Source organism: Pyxicephalus adspersus, chromosome 7, assembly GCF_032062135.1.
Source record: "Pyxicephalus adspersus chromosome 7, UCB_Pads_2.0, whole genome shotgun sequence".
NCBI lineage: Eukaryota > Metazoa > Chordata > Amphibia > Anura > Pyxicephalidae > Pyxicephalus > Pyxicephalus adspersus.
This window is the reverse complement of record NC_092864.1, coordinates 56,715,398-56,733,715: the sequence shown is the minus strand read 5'-3', so window position 1 is coordinate 56,733,715 and position 18,318 is coordinate 56,715,398. Positions and strand designations below refer to the sequence as shown.

The following is an 18,318-nucleotide window of genomic DNA, read 5'->3' as shown; positions in this document are numbered from 1 at the left end:
AACATCCAATAAGGTATTTTCTTTTTTTCAAACATTGTTAAATGAAAACTAGGATTTCTAAGTAAATGCATCACAAACCTCTTGGCAGATCCTTGTAAATCTAGTTTGATACTGCATGTTTTCCAAATGATGGTATAATGACACCATTTATCCTACAGCTCATTGGACCTGACCTCTGGATTATACCATGGTCAATCTATACTGCAATCCAGAGGTCAGGCCTAGTGGGCAATGGGGAATGCACTCAGTATCTTATCCCTTATGCCTTAACCTATATGCGTTGGAATTAGACAGGTTTTCATGACCTTTCCAAGCACAGTGGGAGTTCAACAGCCTTGTAAGCAAATATAGAAGTAGTGATCAAATGTTCCCGATTCTCTACTAAAGGAGCAATCATTTGTGTGTTTTATTTTTTTGTGGTCTACATGGCATACCAAAGGGTGTTTCTTTTTTTTTATGCCAAATAGATTAGTGGTAGGCTTTAACTTTGGATAGGAGTTATAAAATAGTATTTCGGCCCAGACACCAGGTATGATCTGGTTACCCTAATCGATTAGAACTAATTTTTGGATTCACAGTTACATCAAAACTCTACTTATTGACCCAACAGTGTATTATTATTATGGGCTTATACACAAACATTGTAAATGTAATGTGCAGGCAACAGCAATTTACTTCTCAATCTCAATTCACATCTCAAATTCACTTCTAAATAACAAAGAGAGTTTTTCTAAGGGCAGATGGATACCTTGAGAAGCTGAAGCTTCTGCAATCCTTTGTCCCACAACATTTCTTCCCTCTGTGTCATTACATTTAAACTGTGGCAAATAGGGTTGAAAACAAATTTATTAAATGCAGTAGATATACAGTAGTACTTTTAAGCATTTTCTTTTTTTTCTCTGCTTAAAGTGGAGCAGAACTCAACTGTACTTCCTAAAATGATAGGGTGACGTGGCATTCCTGTGCCTACAGCTGGATATTTGTATATCTGTGCTATTCAATAAAAGGTTCTGCTACCTGTCCATTGTAGTTTCAGGAGATCTGGGTAAGGATTAGTAAAATAACTACACTTCTGCTTAATGTTCTTCTCTATCCCGATGGCCATTTCCACAAAGAGACATAGTGCAGAACAAGGCATAATAAGGTAAAGTAATAAAGATTTGCTGGTATATACTCATGACTAGTCATTTGCCTTTTTTGGGCACAATTCCAGAGTTCCCTTTTTATTTCAGCCAGTGATGAAAGCTGCCACTTGTTCAGTAGTACTAAAGACAACTTTTTCTAAACATTTAATAAACAAATAAACAAACATTTAATAAATATACTAATATACATGTTTGAGTAACTAATTTTAAGGCGTAAAAGTGAGTAAAAACCATACATACATCAACATTACATTTTCACATTGATATTTATTGCATACTTATTTTACAATCCATTTCAATCACATTCCTATTGTGGGGTTTCACTTTCCCTGATTCCAATGACCATCTGTCAGTAAGATTCAGATTTCAGTATGTTTATGCCTGTTTTGTCCCTGGTCCCAGCATCCCATTTGGCAGCCTTTTCCCACAGTCGCTGTGTCTTTGCTCTTTCCATGACCCTCCAAAACTGCGGTCATTTTCTGGTTGCACACTATGACCAGCACACCAGATAATAATATACAAAAGAACTTTTATTACCAGTAAACAATCTGCTCATCTTCATTTCCCTAATATTTTTGTTCAACATAACATCTAAAACTGCCATGTAAATTGCAATTGGTATAGCCACTAAATCTAACCAAGGCATACATCTAAAATAACTAAATGAATTGGCAATTTTAAGAAATGTATACATTCATGGAAAACACAGCCTTATCTCACTCTTTCAACATGGCTGCCCAGCAGCTGATTTTGCACCCTATCACCCAACACTGCAATCAAATATGAAAAAAAAAGATTGCAATCTTCTTGGCAGTGGCAAGGACAAGAAAAATACCTTTTAACTAAAATGTATGTATTTTACTTTGGTCTCCTTTTTGACAATGGAAACACAGATGTCCGGCTATAGTAAAATACAGGTTTATACCTTCTGTTCCCCTTACTGTTTCACCCCCTAATCCCAGTCCATTGGGTAGATTTACTGTATTGTAATAATAAATACCTAGACTGGGGATTGAGAAGTTGACATAGACATAGATGCTGCTTAAATTGATTTCAAGGCCATGAGTTAAGGTTTTAACTTTAAAAAATAGAAGCTATGTCTTGCAGTAACCCAGGTCAGCCTGTTAAAAAAAGTTTTAGCTAGCTTAGAATAGGTGGCTTAAGCTACATACACATGTCAAATTTTTGCCCTGAGACGATTATCGGGCGAGAATCTGGCATGTGTACAGCCTGCATCGTTCATCATCCGTGGATCAGTTCTGGCAGGTCCACGGACGATAAACGACGAGCGATCCTAATGCAAGTGAATGGGGGTGCCGCTCTGTCGCTCTCCCCCTCCCCTCTCTATAGAGCAGAATGGTGCTGTATGTACAGCACTCGTTCATGCCTTGTAAGGTTCTTATCGTTGGAAAGGATCGTAAAAGATCCTTTCTAACGACAATAATTGCATGTCTGTACACGGCTTTAGATAGCTGAGGTTATAAATAGATCACCTTGAAAACCAGATGAATCTGCAAAAGGTGAACGTTCTTATCTAACTGAATACACCAATAAATATTTCAAATCTACAAATATGTTAGAATACATTAAGAACGAGCTCTTGCATTTCTACATGGTATGATCATGTACAACAAACCTACATAGAAATAATTAGACAAACCATAAACTGATCAATCAGCCGTTCTATTGATTTGATCCACACTACTTATTTTTACTGTGTTCTTTAAAAAGAAAACATATTCTCATGGTAGTCTTCTCGTAAAAACATATTCTTTTTCATGTTCCTACAGATGCTGAAGTCAGTAGAAGATGATTTACTAAAGGCTCACCAGACCAACACATTTATATTTACCCAATCAGATTACGGTGACATTACACAATAGAACTGTCTCCTTAAACTGATTGGGTGTGATTCCGTAGTAAACAATAATATATCATAATTTTTAACCCACAATACGGATAGGATCATCTTTTGTTGGATAGCATAACATGACATTTCTCATGGGTGCTTACCTTATGTTATCTTTTTATTGTTGCTTTTGGCGACTTGACTGATCATAAACAGCACTAACCAAATTAACCATGTTTTAGTTTATGTAATTAAATCTAACGTCAGCTATCTCATGTTATCTCTGTGGCATCATTTTACAATTATTTTGCCAAACATTTGAAGATCCTAATTTATCTCATGTTTTTAACTATCATTTCCATTTTATTTAATAGCCAGAGGTGCTGGGGGAATAGGGGGAACCAGGGACTGACCTGAGCACTTGTTTTTTGTTGTATATATCTCTAAAGGGTAAAGCTACGTACACACGGCAGATTTTTATCGCCCGATAATCGGCATCGGCCAATTATCGGGCGAAAATCTTCCGTGTGTACAGTCGGTGTCGTCCATCGTCCGGACGACCGACCTGCCGGATCCACGGACGATGGACGACAGCCGATCGTAATGAAAGGGAAGGGGAGAGCGCGCAGCAGGGTGCCGCTCCGTCGCTCTCCCCCCTCCCCTCTCCATAGAGCATGAACGGTGCTGTATGTACAGCACCGTTCATGCATCTTGCAGCCCCTTGTCGTTGGAAAGGATCGTGAAAGATCCTTTCCAACGACAAAAATTGCAAGTGTGTACGCAGCTTAAGTGTGATATAGTCCAGGAGAGACTTCAAAGTAAATAAAGTTACTACAAGTTTGCTTTAGAGACACTGGGCCTGCAGTGTCTAATGGGCCTCTATTTCAGGTTTGCTAGATCACCCAGCTTCACTGATAAAAGTGTATCCTCTCCAGCCTTGGAGAGCTTTAATAAATTAGGCTCATTATATGTGGGCCAGCACAGAGAGTGGTTAGCCACTTTTAGAAGAGGAGAAAACAGGAGTTTGTGCCAAATATATATAAATATATATATAATATATATATACCATATATATTATACTCAAATTTAAAAAGGTACTTATTTTTACCTGGAAATAAAAGAAAATGCTTTGACTCAAGTATATAGCCAGGGCAAGAGTGTTATTTTAGAAAAATAGTGGAATATGTTATTAAAAAAACATTTATTTAAACAAGGGAAAAATGACTCAGGCCCAGTCTATATCTCCCCCCCCCCCTCCCTTTTCACAGGTTAAAGTATTTTGTATTTATGTTGTTAAGTTAGATCGCCTATATGTTCCTTTATGCATTACTGTTGACCAACGGTAGATTGTGCTGTGTCCCCATTTAAAGTGTGTAACAAACTCATGTCTTTTTTTTCTCCAACAGCAAGATTTATTATACACTTTACATGAGGACACCGTACTATCCACTGGTGGACCCAAGCATAAATCAAGATGAATTTTCTAGTGGCACTTTGATTAGAAAAGGGGGTCTTGGTTTATACTCAAATATATACAGTAAATCTTGAATCATGAATAAGTCAGATTGAATCAGACACATTGAACCAGTAAAAAAACATTTATTTATCTATAATATGTAAAGCAAAATATGACAAATAGTAAGTAATAATTTAAAAAATACCTAATTACTATATATAAATTCTAAGATTATACATTACAATATAATACAAATTGACAATGTGTGAAATTTCCTTTGGATCCATCAACAAATGTTAAATGCAAGGACCTGCCTGATAGGATACGAATTGAATTGATTATTAAGTTAGGCCATCACATTATACTTTTGGTAATATATAATGAATATATATATATTATATGGTACAGTCAGTTTGAAGTGGCATTTTCAGTAATGATTCTGATTTAATTAAATTGATTTCACATTTCAGTAGTTTAAAACATATCTTGCTAATTAAAGATTAATATTTTGTCTAGGTCATTTTGCAATAGAAATCTAATGTCAAAAAGCAAATGAGCATGTCTTTGTGAAATCAAAGAGCAGTTGTTCTAAAAACTGATTTGCAAAGCTCACACAGGGAGTACACTAGTTAGAATTCCGGTCTTGTCTGTTGTCCCTCGATGACCTGTGATGGCTTGTAAACAAACTGAAACTGATCCTAAGATCTCCATTAAAGTCACCAGAGATGTCTGATGGTTCTTTTTTTGCTCTGCCTGGGACATACATTGAGCTCAGCCCCCTGTGGTCATCTAGGTTTGCAGTTAATCTGATAGAAAACATCAAGGTCCCTGATAATTGGGAAGGCTTCACACCCACTGGTTAACTACATAGAAGATTTCACACATACAAACATACTGAAACATGAAGCAATAATGGATTAAATAATCCCTTCAACCAAGACCTCATATATCTAATATCATATCCACATGTTGTATCCTCTGATAATGCAGACATCATATGAAAAATACAAACTATAATGCCTTTATTAACATTCTTTTTGAAAGAAAAGTCTAATGCAAACAAATTAATTGTGGACCATTCATAATGCAAGTGGCCTATTACTGATGAGCAGGAAACAAGGGTAAACTTAAAGTAAAACTATGGCCGACCATTATATATATAAATGTCTGCTGTAGCACTTAAAGGGGAATCTGCAATTACAGTATTCTCCTAGTCTCCAAAATCCCTTAAATACCTGTAAATCCTACCAATGATGTTCATCTAAAGCAACTTTTTTGATGTGTGGAAACAATTCTGCACTGTTTAGAGCATTATGGGGTGAAACAGGTTGCCAGGACATTGATATCGCCGTTATCACTGATTCACAAACCTATCAATTAGCATTTAGCCACACCTATTTTACAAATCAACAGAACAGCTTCCCACTATGATTTGCAGTCCCAGGGAAAGAATGGAAAGATGGAGAATTTAGATCAGAAAGTAAATATATAGGAAATGCTTTTACTCAAGTATAAACCAATGGCAAAAGTGGCAGTATAAACCTATGGCAAAAGTGTTATTTTAGAAAAATAGTAGAAAGTGTTATTTAAAAAAAATGTTTTCAAAATAGTTAAAAATTGAAATGCCACGAGCCCAGTCTATATCTGTTCCCCCTTTTCACAGGTTCATTTAGGCTGTGCCTGTTCTCACTACAGTGGGATGAAAGAAGTTGCCAGGGCATTGATATCATTGTTTTCACTGCTGATTCACAAGCCTGTCAACTGGCACAGGCACATGAAAAAAAATTCTCCAAGAAATGTGTTGATTTGTTTATATTTTGATAATACCCACATATAATGGTTATATATTTCCATAAAAACGCAAGAAATTCAAGAAAACTTTATTTATAAAACAGGGAATCTGACAATCCTTCAAACATTCCCTCGTGAGAATCATTTACTGCCATAAGGGAAATATTTGAGGGAATGTCTGATTCACTGTTTTAAAAAATGGGCCCTTGGTGTTTTTTTTTTAATTTAGTACATTTTTAGTCTCAGAAGCTGGTATTGCTCTCACAAAAATCACTTCCTACCCACCCATCGTCTCTGATGATTGTATCATGCAAAATTCATTTAGCTGCGAGATGTTTATCTGTTTCTTGTATTACCTGTTCTTTTGAAATCCTTCACAACTTTTCAATGGGATTCATATCAGAGCTTTGACTAGGCTATGCAATAATCATCTTTTTTTATTTTTTATTTAGATTTTTTATTTCATGTTCAGCTGCAACTTTTTGATAAATGGCCTCAAAATCGTCCTATGTGACTTGATTAAGTAGGTCATAGTTTTTATTCTTTGTTGACTTTGTGATTGCACTACCTTTTTACTTTTTATTTTTTGTTGTATGTATGTTCTTCCTGTCATGGATTTGATACCTTTGTTTATTTTTGTACTACAAACTTAACTTAACGAATAAAATGGCCTCAAAATCTAATCAAGCACACTTTGATATGATCCAGAATTTAGAGTAAAGCCATATACACACGTGCAATTCTTGTCGTTGGAAAGGATCTTTCACGATCCTTTCCATCGATAAGAACCGCACGATGCATGAACGAGTGCTGTACATACAGCACCGTTCTGCTCTATGGAGAGGGGAGGGGGAGAGCGACGGAGCGGCACCCTGCATCTCCTCCCTTGCATTAGGATCGCTCGTCGCTCATCGTTCGTGGATCCGCCAGGACGACGCGGGCTGTACACACGCCAGATTCTCGCCCGATATCCGTCCGAAGCCGAAAAATTTGACGTGTGTACGTAGCTTTAGCTCAATGGGCTCCATTTATACAGCAGTGAATCTGACATTCCCTCAAACATTCCCTGGTGGGGAACCTTCCTGGTCCATGTGTTTCAATGGGAGCAATCAATTCTCTACCAGGGAATGTTTGAGGAAATGTCAGATTCACTCCTTTTTAAATAGAACCCTATAAGCTGACTAGCCCATAAAGCACAAAGAAACTCCACAATCATTCATCGTGATTGATAAAAGGTTCTTTCAACATGCTTACTGTAATCGTGGCCAAACTACTCTTTCTGTTATTCACCAGTCCACAGTATAATTGTTCCAGAAGGCCCATGCTTTGCCTTTATGTCCTGCCCCAATGCTCATTTTAAAAACACAAGTGTTTTATTGTTAAGGTATACTTCCCATGTAGGTTTATTTCTTTCATTTCTATCTGACTGTAGATGCATACACTTTGACATCAACTGTGTAACATAAAGATCCTGATTCTGGGCCTTTTTTGTATCAAATGGTTAGTTCTTGTGTTGAGTGTGCTGGCTCATTCCTAGATTGCAGTTATCTAAAATCTAGATTACTTTTAGATTATTTACTGATTACATTTTTTTCATAGACCATGCATGACTCCAAGGGCCCATTCACACTTCTCTGTTCCTCTGTGTTGCAGTAAAGCACACATGTATTTGCCAACTGTACCACAAACTTGTTTTGTAGTATAATAAAGCATTATTATGCTTTGCAATAAGTAGTCGAAATAGCCTGGCAATGCACAAGAGCATGTGAATGAAAGCTGTGACACTAACTCTAGAAATGTTCATTAACCCCCCTAGCGCTAATCCTGAGTGTGACTCGGGGTAGATTTTCAATGCAAAAAAAGTAATCCTGAGTCACACTCGGGGCTGCTAAAAAGATTAAAAAACCTCACTTACCTTGTTCCGTTGTCATCCCCCGGTGTCTTGCTGGTCCCCAGGGGTCTTCGGGAAATGTCTTTTCCCTCCCATCTCCAGCCGGCGAATGCAAAGACAATCCCTGGGGTTTCCTGGTTTGCGGGTTTTTGTTTTAATTTTATTATTAAATTTATTAAATACTGGAAATTTTTTGGTGAGTTAAACCTAAGAATTATAGGCTACAATGTAAAATGAATTTCCATGGAAAAAAAGGTAACACTTTTTGCGTGGAAATAGGAACAGAATTAGAATGCTAGGGGAGTTAACGTGTGTTGTGATAAAGCTGATGTAACAAGACCAATACTGCAAGGGAACTGTATGCAAAAACTTTTTTTTAACCCTTAGCAATGCTTGGACCTAATATTGCTTCTTTTCTGTGTTTAAATCCATAATACATTCACAAAAATGACAGTAAGGGGTACTAAAAAGGCACTGATGCTTGTCCAGTAACATCCTGTTCATATCAAATATCTTACAAGGTAAAAGCTAGCGTGTTTAAAAAAAATATTTTAATGTTTGAAGTGAATGCACTTTTGTGGGGCCAGTTTAGTATATCACTTCCAAATTCTACTACACACTTCTAAAAGTCTTGTTAACCTGCTATGCACATAAAGTATAACAAGCAGTTAACACTGTGAAGCGTTTCGGTACAAGATATCCAGTAAAATCCTTTGGTGCCATCAATTGCTGAATGTCAAATCCCTCTGTAAGTCCCACAGAGCATTATTACATGAAAAAGTAAAAAAGCTTGGGGTATCAGTCAATTTACAGAATATCAAATATCAATGTAAAGTCTATTGCAACTACTCATGTGTCAATACTAGAAGTGAAGGACAAAACTATATTGAGGGCATTAAGTTTCTGTATGCTAACAGCAGTAGCTATGATGATCTAATGGGTAAAGTGAGTTAAAAGTTTGTGTTTAAGCAGAATTTACCATCACCATTCTGCTGTCACAAAATATTTTCTTGGATCATTTATAAAATTATTTAGTTTGCAAAATAAATCTGCTTAAAAGTAGAATGTCACTGAAGAAAGTAATTTTCTGTCCTGTACCAATAAATCACTTGATGCAAAACAGCCAATAATACTATGCAGAAATAAGCAAACAAAAGCTCCTATTTATCCAGGAGTATATATAATGTTCACAAACCACTATTATACAAAAATGCACCACTAGGTTTGTATATTAAAAAACATTGAGATTAACTTTATGCATGTGTGTTCTGTTGTTGTGCGCATGCAACTGGGCAGCATTAGTATATATATATATGTATATATAATATATATATATATATATATATATATATATATAGCATTTTGTACATACATATATGTACATATATACACATATATGTAGCATTAAGACAATCAATTATTTTGAAATACAAAGTAAAAAAGAGGCTGTAATATTTTTTATGGCAGCACATGGTATTGGTATATCAGTGAGGTGCATCAAAGGTCCTTTTAAGTTGATCTAATGGGGTAATTTAGGGTTCTGTTTATAAATTAGGAATTTGACACTCCCTAAACATTCTATGGAAGAGAATATTTCAGGTCAATGTGTTTTTTTTGTAAATGGTTTCCAACAAAGAGTGTTTGGTGAATATTAGATTGACAGTTTTAATAAAAGAATCCTTGAAGTTTAAAAGTGTATTGAAAGTCATCCAAAATACCTTGGGTTGGTGTCTAAAAAAGCCCCTCAAATGTAATAAAGTCCCAACAATGTGCTGGCTTTGGGGTGATACATGGTACTGAGTATCATCATTAAAAGACTGCTCAGTGACCAGCACTGGTATTATAATATTACATGCCGTCTAACTTTTCTAAAACACATTATCTGGATATAGAAGGAAGTCATCAACTTTTTAAGGTTTTTAGGTATGTTATTATGTATAATTAATAGATTGGTACATATACAGACCATGTTTTGTTGTGCTGTGCCATATGTGTGCTTTGCAGCTTTCCTATCGCAATATAAGTCTATGGGCCACTTGTTTTAGCAGTAAAATTTTTGGCTATATACATTTATCATTATTTAGTATTATCATTTAGTCTGCTTTAGGCATACATCCAACAGCCTTAGTATACTAAAAAAACAACGGGACATGCAATTCTATTTTAAAATATAGAAATATTGGATTGATGACTTCATTCTCTGTGGAATCTCCCATTGGACTCTTAGGCTGAAAAATGTAGACCAGCACAGAAGCGTGTACAATTTGTCAATAGACATTGCTTTAATGCTTCAATATATATAGAAGGCCTGAGGGGATGTTAAAGATAGCTGAAGTCTTGCTTTCAATTAGCATCACCAGTAAAAGAAAATAGATGCAATGAAAATATTGAAACATAGGCATGTGGGAAATATTATCCTGTAATCCCTTCACAGTATGGGCAAACAAAACATCCATACCCACAACTTTCCAATAAAATATTTGTAAACCCATTCCCTTCACTGAACGTTAAAATATAGCCGATATTATGTGTTCACTAAACTGACATACCTTTCATTTTAAATTAAATATGCAGTTCATATGACCACACAAACTCCTGTAATGTTCTCATTCTCCCTCCTATTGTGTGTAAATTCCCCCACCTACTAGATTGTAAGCTCTTCGGGGCAGGGTCCTCTCCTCCTGTATCACTGTCTGTGTTAGTCTGTCATTTGCAACCCCTATTTAGTGTACAGCGCTGTGTAATATGTTGGCGCTATATAAATCCTGTTTATTAATAATAATTTATTAATAATGGCAGTGGCCGTGTCTGCTTAGTAACATGCAGGCATTAAATTTATGTTACACCCAGTGAGGAAGAAGCGCCTGTCAAGAATTAAATCAAGACTGGGTGGTGAGAGCATAGCTGAGAACAGACTACCAGGGATACAGGCACACCACGCGCCATCATAGAGTCCTGTATCCTCAAACCAACAAAATGACCATTTCCCAGTATGGATTTATATTGGTAGTTGGTGTGGTAAGAATAAAAAAGAAAATTCTGGAAACTTGCAAGAGCAAATCCCTCAAAAGTACACAAAGTATACCCTCGAATCGAAAATATTGTAGTAAATAAATCTCTAAGTCTAAGATTTTACATAAGGTCCTCATTCAACAGATGAGGACCAAAGTCCAGCAAGAGGAGAGAGATTTCAAAATTGTGTAGTATGTCTGGGACCTAAATTTTATTTAATATGATGTTAAAAAAAGCAGTTATAGTAATTACTATTACATATAAATAACAAAAGATGAATCCAGACATGATAATGCCATGCCATTTCAGAACTCAAGTTACAGGTTATAGATTTTATCCAATCATGATTTCTTAAGAGCCTAGATTGGCTTGCCGTTTAGTTTGAGTTATGTGAGCATTTTAAATTTTATTTTAGTCATACTGCAAAATCTGGTAATACTGCAAAAATATATCTGAATCGTCTTTTGAATTTTTGATACCAACTAGGAGATTAAAAAAATGAAAATGTTTTGTGTTAAGTATTAATCTACAGTGTGTTGAACTGGAAGTCTAAAACATTACATACTACACATAATGAAAAAATATGACTCACCCGTCAAGTTTCTCAGTCCAAGCTCACGCAATCCATATTTTCCATCCTTCAGATAGTTCAAGAAGATGAAGAGTGCATAACGGTCCTCATATAGCTTAGTTCCACGAATTATTCGCAGGTTCTCAAGAGGGAGATACTCAAACTGGTTAAGAGCCACAAGGACATATCCTGTCACTTCGCGGATTGACTACAAGCACAAAAGAAATATGAGTTGATTAGATATCCTGCACTTTACATTTTTACAGCTCCAACAATATTTTTTAATATGAAACAGATGATTTGTAAATGACCATATAAGTAAGGTTACAAAAAATGTAAGTAGTGCTAAAACTTCCCAGGTTCACAGACATAACACTTTTTACATGGACACCCTAGTCTCCAACATGGTCACATACAATGAAACTATTTACACAGTATCAGTGTTCCAGCTGATGTGATAGGCTGGTATACAAAAAAAAGTTATCTTCTTCAATTTTTTACATGTTCTGTATGATCTTAAATTCATGCTCTTCATAACATCTAAATGTAGGGACATCACAAGCCTAAAAATACACATTGACACGTCTGAAATCTTGTTTTGCAACTCTGCCAAAGCAATCCATTTTATTTATGTATTTTGTGCTTTTGCTTCTTTCAAGCAAGAAATACTCCAAGCTTGAAGCTATATTACCTTTCAAAGAATTTGTATTTTTGTTCAACTGGGCCTTGATAACAAAGTTTTGCTTTTGCTTTTGAGCTTCTTTGATTTGCTTTTTAATCACCAACCATTCTTGTCCAACTTAAATTTTGACCTGATACAAAATACACCCCTAGCCACCTCTCCATTGCTCCAATGACCTGTTTAAGACATCCTCACTCATAACCTCTCCCCAGGAATGGCTCCAAGACTTCTCTAGAGCTGTCCCCGGTCTCTGGAACTCCCTTCCTCACCCTATTAGGCTTTAACCTATCTTCTGCACATTTACAAAAACCCCTAAATCTCACCTTTTCAAACTTGCCTACCCATCTTCATCTGTCTCCTAAACAATCATTACTCACCTGCCATTCCATCCTTTCCTGTCAACCCTTACTGTCCTCCACCTCCTAAATCATAAGGGTCCCCTTCTCCCTCTGTGCCATTGTTTGCGCCCATCAAATAGGTTTGCAGAGTTGTCATCTGCAACCACCCATTTATTTCACAGTTCTGCGTAATTTGCCATATATATAAAGGTTAAAAAGTATTTTGTGTATGCTGTTTTTTTTGTGAATTTAGCAACTTCCTGGAGTACATTTTTCATTTAAAAAAGTAACCTGATCCAGGCCGCGGTTATGATGGTCCTAAAAACAAGACTTTCGTTATTCAATCCACATATGGGTGGACTGGACAACAATTTAATAGAAATGACAGCAGCAGACCTTTCCCAGGCTACCCCTTGTGGAAGTAAAAAAACATGACAGCAGGTTGATAGATTTCCAAGCACTTTTATGAGAGAATAAAGCATCATTTTCCTACAAAAATTCCCCATATATTTAATTGATTTATCAGTACAGGTTACAGATGTCTTTTACAGCATAATATGTCATAGATGTTCATTTCACCTGTCACCAACAGTTCTCTCAAACACTGTATATCATCATCAATATGTCTGTTGGTACAATCTAATTTCTTCTTTGTCACTTCATACCCCAGCCATCACCTGTATAGAGGGAGGAGGGTTATGATGGTCATTTATCATGCGTTACAAATAATATGTAGAAAAGAAAATCAATGCGTCCTTAAGAACCTAGGACCTGCAGATTACCCAAGAGCCCCTCATGTCTGCATTTATTTTCTGTGTTAATAAATCCGGTACAGCACTACAAGAAATGCTGAAGATCTCTGTTTATACATCGTTTAAATGATTAATGAGTATATTTTTAGGATTTTAATTCATTATTATGATATGTATTATACAATGGCTTCATCTGTAAATTGAGGATATAGTGTGGAGTACAATAATAGATTTATTGCTTTTTGGGGCAAAAAAGAATCATATTTATTTAAAGGTAGATAATTTTGCTCGGTCAAAATCTAAGTTATCTGGCACCTTTTACTATAGTGTATGGACATCTCTTGATGAATGTTCTTGGTCAGTCCAAAAAAAAATGGATAAGTGATAGTGAAAGTGATAAGAACGTTTTTGTACTTGACCGTATTCATGGTTCCTTTACTATGAAATGTTCCTGTTCTGAATATTAGCCTGATTCACTAACTATTTTACATTCCTAAGCCTGTGTTGCTGTTTCAGATACTGAGCTGCAGAACTGGGGCATGACTGCACTTTGATCAGTTTGTTCTGGAAGCTTGAAATTCAAGCCGCAATGTTTTTTGTGTCTTTGAACTGGAGATGTAAGGATTAGAACATGTGTCAATATTTTTATCTTTGTCATCATTTGGTGGAAATGCCCATTTCCTTTCTATTTTATGGTGTCATACTTTAGGGCAGGGATCGGCAAACCTTTTGGACTACTAGGTCATTTCAGGAGGTCAAGAAGGCACACTAGGGCAGAAGAAACAAGGTGTCCAAGGAAAGGTTTTTTCCAACCGTGACTGCAATTGAGCAGCCTCAGTCTACGGTGTAGTCTCTGTACGTGTGCACCTGCTTGGCATCGAAATGCCCCTTAAGATTCGACCGCTTAAAAGTGCTGTTGGTGTCATTGCACACTAAACACAGGGCTTTGTTGCCGTGTTGGACAGAGAATAATTCTTCAGTCCATTCCAGGTTGAAGACATGACGTTCGAGGTCAACCTTCTGGAGACTGGTAGCTGCGCTTTGCTTCTGCTTAGGCTTAGTAATTCTGCGTAGGCATAGTAATTGGGGTTACTGTGCGGGAACTCGATATCGAGGGAATCTGGGATAATGCGACAATTCAAATACGCCGGATCCAACAATAAATAACTAGGGGGGCGTTAGGCTGAAGTGGAATACTGGCTAGGCTGTATCTGGCCTACAGGCCAGAGTTTGCCTACCTCTGCTTTAGGGGAACACCTCCCAATTTTTTTGTTTAATTTAAGGTCATCAGAACCAACAAAAGGTTAAGAAAGATAACATTTTTAGTCTAATGCATCTTGGACGAAACCTGTCACTTTTTTATTGCTGTCCGTGTCCCAATGAAGGAGATTTACCCTGATTTCTTCTCCAGGTGAGAAATGTCATACAGAAAAGGAATAAAAAAAGGATATTCACTATGAGTATACAAGTAGCATTTAAAACCTGACTCAAGTTTTAACCTTTCCTACTGTCTACTGAACCAAATATAAATATTGCCTGGGGATGAGCTTTAAATTGTCACTGGCTTTCAGAATAAAAATGTTAAAGTAACCTTGTCACTGTACAAAAATTTAAACCAGCAGCACTCTGTATGGAAAGATTTTAAATAATAACCTCTATGTCTGCGCCCAGTTCAATATTCACTCACACTGCTATCCAGCACTTTGGGGGGGTGTTGTATTACATGCCCTCTGTCTTTACGGCTGTTTTGTCATAGCCTTATACTATAGTGATGTATTGGCTGACAAGTGAAACTGCAGCACTCAGTGGGGTACACGATATCCGACACATGAGAAGTACACACGTGGAAGAAAGGCATTGCACCATTCCATGGGGATAAACAGTATCTTATTCTATCCAAACATACATTTGTGCAAAATCTTGCAAAATTCTATTCCTTTTTAAACTTTATAACTCAAATAGATTTTGGAAGTAGGCACAATTTAGTTACTTTTCCTTTTTTTAATAAATCACCCCACCCTCCTGACTCTAATGCCCCCTTAGAACTTTGGAAACTTAAATATGGTCCTTTTTACAAGATTATTACTTTAATTAGTTAACAATATCAAGTGAAGTCTTTATAATGATTCCTTAAATCCCTTTCCCCCTTTTCTATATGGGTATTTTCTTACCCGTTCCATTGGTTTTGGTAACCCTACCAATGGAATTCATCACAAGGAATGTGTCAAACCTATGAACTCAACAAACAGGAAAACCATTTAGATATAACATTTGATATTGGATATCTATAGAACAGTTGAAGAGGATGCTGTTTAAAAATAATCATACCTGCAGCTGTCAGTGTATGAGGTATTATAGTGTATCACTTTATATTTTCTACAAGTATTATTTAATTTCTTTCTCAGAACTGATTCATTCTAACAATGCCCTTCTGTCCCTTTTGTAAAGGTTTTCAAAGAAGTGCAGGAGACTGATATTCTTTGTGTTCTGTGTTGACATGCAAATGTTTAAATGATGGGTGTTGTCAAAGAGGAAGTCGGAGACTCAGGGAGGCATCAATCATTACTCAAGGGTTTAGGTTGTGAATTGATAAAAGAGCCTTGTGACCAAATGAGTTTGTCATCCCACACTACAATGACAAAAAGAGAGGTAATGGGCCATGGAGCTTTTATGTCTCTATGTGATGACTCAAGCTAACTCAGATTGAAAAAGTAGCAGGCCAGGTGCATAGGAATCGTGGAAATGGCTCTGGACTGTGTTGCACATCCTATAGAACTCATTTACTCCCCTCCCCTACTGATTCCAACTGCATTGTCACAAGTCAAAAGCCCTATTACTCCCCTTTTTTTAAGGTAAAACAATTGTGTAAATATAAATAAATTTAGATTTCTTACACAGACATGTAATATGACCACCAAAGACATTCCCTTTAGGAATAAATGAAATTAAGTTCTCATTCCCATGGCAATTTTTGGCAAGATTGAAGTCAATTGGGAACTTGGGAAGTCAATTGGGAAAGTTCTCCAAAATGTGTGGGGAATTACTCTTTTACAAAGTAGCTACTTTAAGAAGTGTACCCATTAAACAAATTTCCCTTCCCATTTGTTCTGAGGCCAACACTATCATTCTTACAAAGGTGAATCCCCCCAAATCAAAAACAGATGGAGAATTGGCTAACATAGCCATCATCATCATCAATAAGTCATTAATACCAAATAGGCAAAACTATATGACCACTTTCCAACATTTTGTCCTACAGTATTAAAATATTACAACAGTGCTTTTAGCTTTTTCAAACACTGGATGTGTGCTGCTACAGAAATATTTATTACATTTTGGACTAGTTCATGGTAAGCTGAACATTCATTTTTTTAAAAAAATATTTATTTTACGTTGTAAATAACATAACAATAAAGTTCTGTAAACTATCCACAATGCAAAGAAATGTATATCCAAAGTTATATATAAACAGTATCCAGTTCTTTTTTCTTTATGCTGTTCCTTGCCACTTCCCACTGGTCCTAACTATCACAGCCACCCACCATACTGGCAATAGAAAGCCAAGGGGTAACAAAAAGGGATGGCGTTTAGGAATATTTTGCATATTAGAATGACTCAGATCTGCTTGCATGTTTCTTTTTTTTTCTTGGAAACAAAAGGATTATGCTAAATTTAGGATGGTAAAAATCTTAAATAAATACACTCATAAAATACTAAGAAATTCTAATTAAAACATAACGTCAATGAGTGTATTTTTACAATTAAAATATGACAAAGTGAATGTACCCAGGCCATTTTATTTTATAAATAATCAAAGAGTTGATACTTCTCAAAAAAAGTCTTAAAAATTGATTTCAGCCTTTTATAAATAGATTTCATAGCCTTAGGTGGCTCTTGTTACACCTAGAATATAACAACAGGTAAATCACATAATCACACTGAAGCACAATAGAAAAAAGGCATGGTTCCTCACTGGATCTATTATGCCTGCAGGGATGATAGGATGGCGTTGGCATCACGGCTGTCTGAGATACATCTGGCTCTGTGGTGAAAGGCTGAGGATGTTGTTTGAGGCTTTTCTCGATCAATTTCTCACACAGATGATCCAGGCTTTGGAGCACTGGTCCTTTGGATTGATCATATTATGTTAAGTTTCTGTTTCATGCTGATCTAGCTTATTGCAGACACACACTGAGAGTAGCACGGCAAGGTTTCATTGACAGATGTAAATAAAATCAGTCCCTGCGGTCAAGATGTGAACAAAAGCAATACTGTCTATAGTAACCATTCAAGCTGTGAAGGGCTGCCCTTGCTCTGGTGACCAAAAACCCAGTGCATGTACTGCAGGCTGGTAATGTATTGAAATTCAACAGAATTGAACATGATGCTAAGTGTTGCAAAGTCTGTATTATAATACATTAAAGAGGAACTAAACTCAAAAGTCCCCAAAACAACAAAAATACCTTCAATCCCGCAGGGCAGTCTGATCCATCTGGAGGTTTCTTCCCGGCATCCGTCTTCGGGACGGCGCTCCCGCCGCCATCATCTTCTCCTCTTTTTTCAACTTCTTCTTCCTACGTCACCCGACCCAGATGCAAGATTAGGTGACGTAGGTGTGTGTAGGACTGTGCATGCGTGAGATCAGCAATTTTTTTTTTTTAATTTTATTTAAAGGGCTCCTTCTGCATCTCAGGCATGCGCAGAAAGAGCACCCAAGAGCCTACCGCGATGTGTGACGTAGGAATCCCGGGAGGCTCTGTGCTCCCATCAAGCGATCGAGAATTAGGGGGCGGTGCTGCACCCATTTTTTTAAAAAAAGGGTATTGCCCTT

The 18,318-nt window shown here is 36.6% G+C and overlaps 1 protein-coding gene across 2 annotated transcripts in view; it reads right to left on the bottom strand.

Annotated features, from left to right (window-relative positions):
• The window catches only part of ERBB4 (erb-b2 receptor tyrosine kinase 4), a 510,543-nt gene that overhangs the window by 214,120 nt on the left and 278,105 nt on the right, over positions 1 to 18,318 (bottom strand). For both annotated transcript variants that reach the window (XM_072418550.1, XM_072418551.1), the window contains exon 3: positions 11,737 to 11,923. In XM_072418550.1, the coding sequence (XP_072274651.1) occupies positions 11,737 to 11,923 (187 nt within the window). The remainder of the gene's footprint in view (positions 1 to 11,736; positions 11,924 to 18,318) is intronic.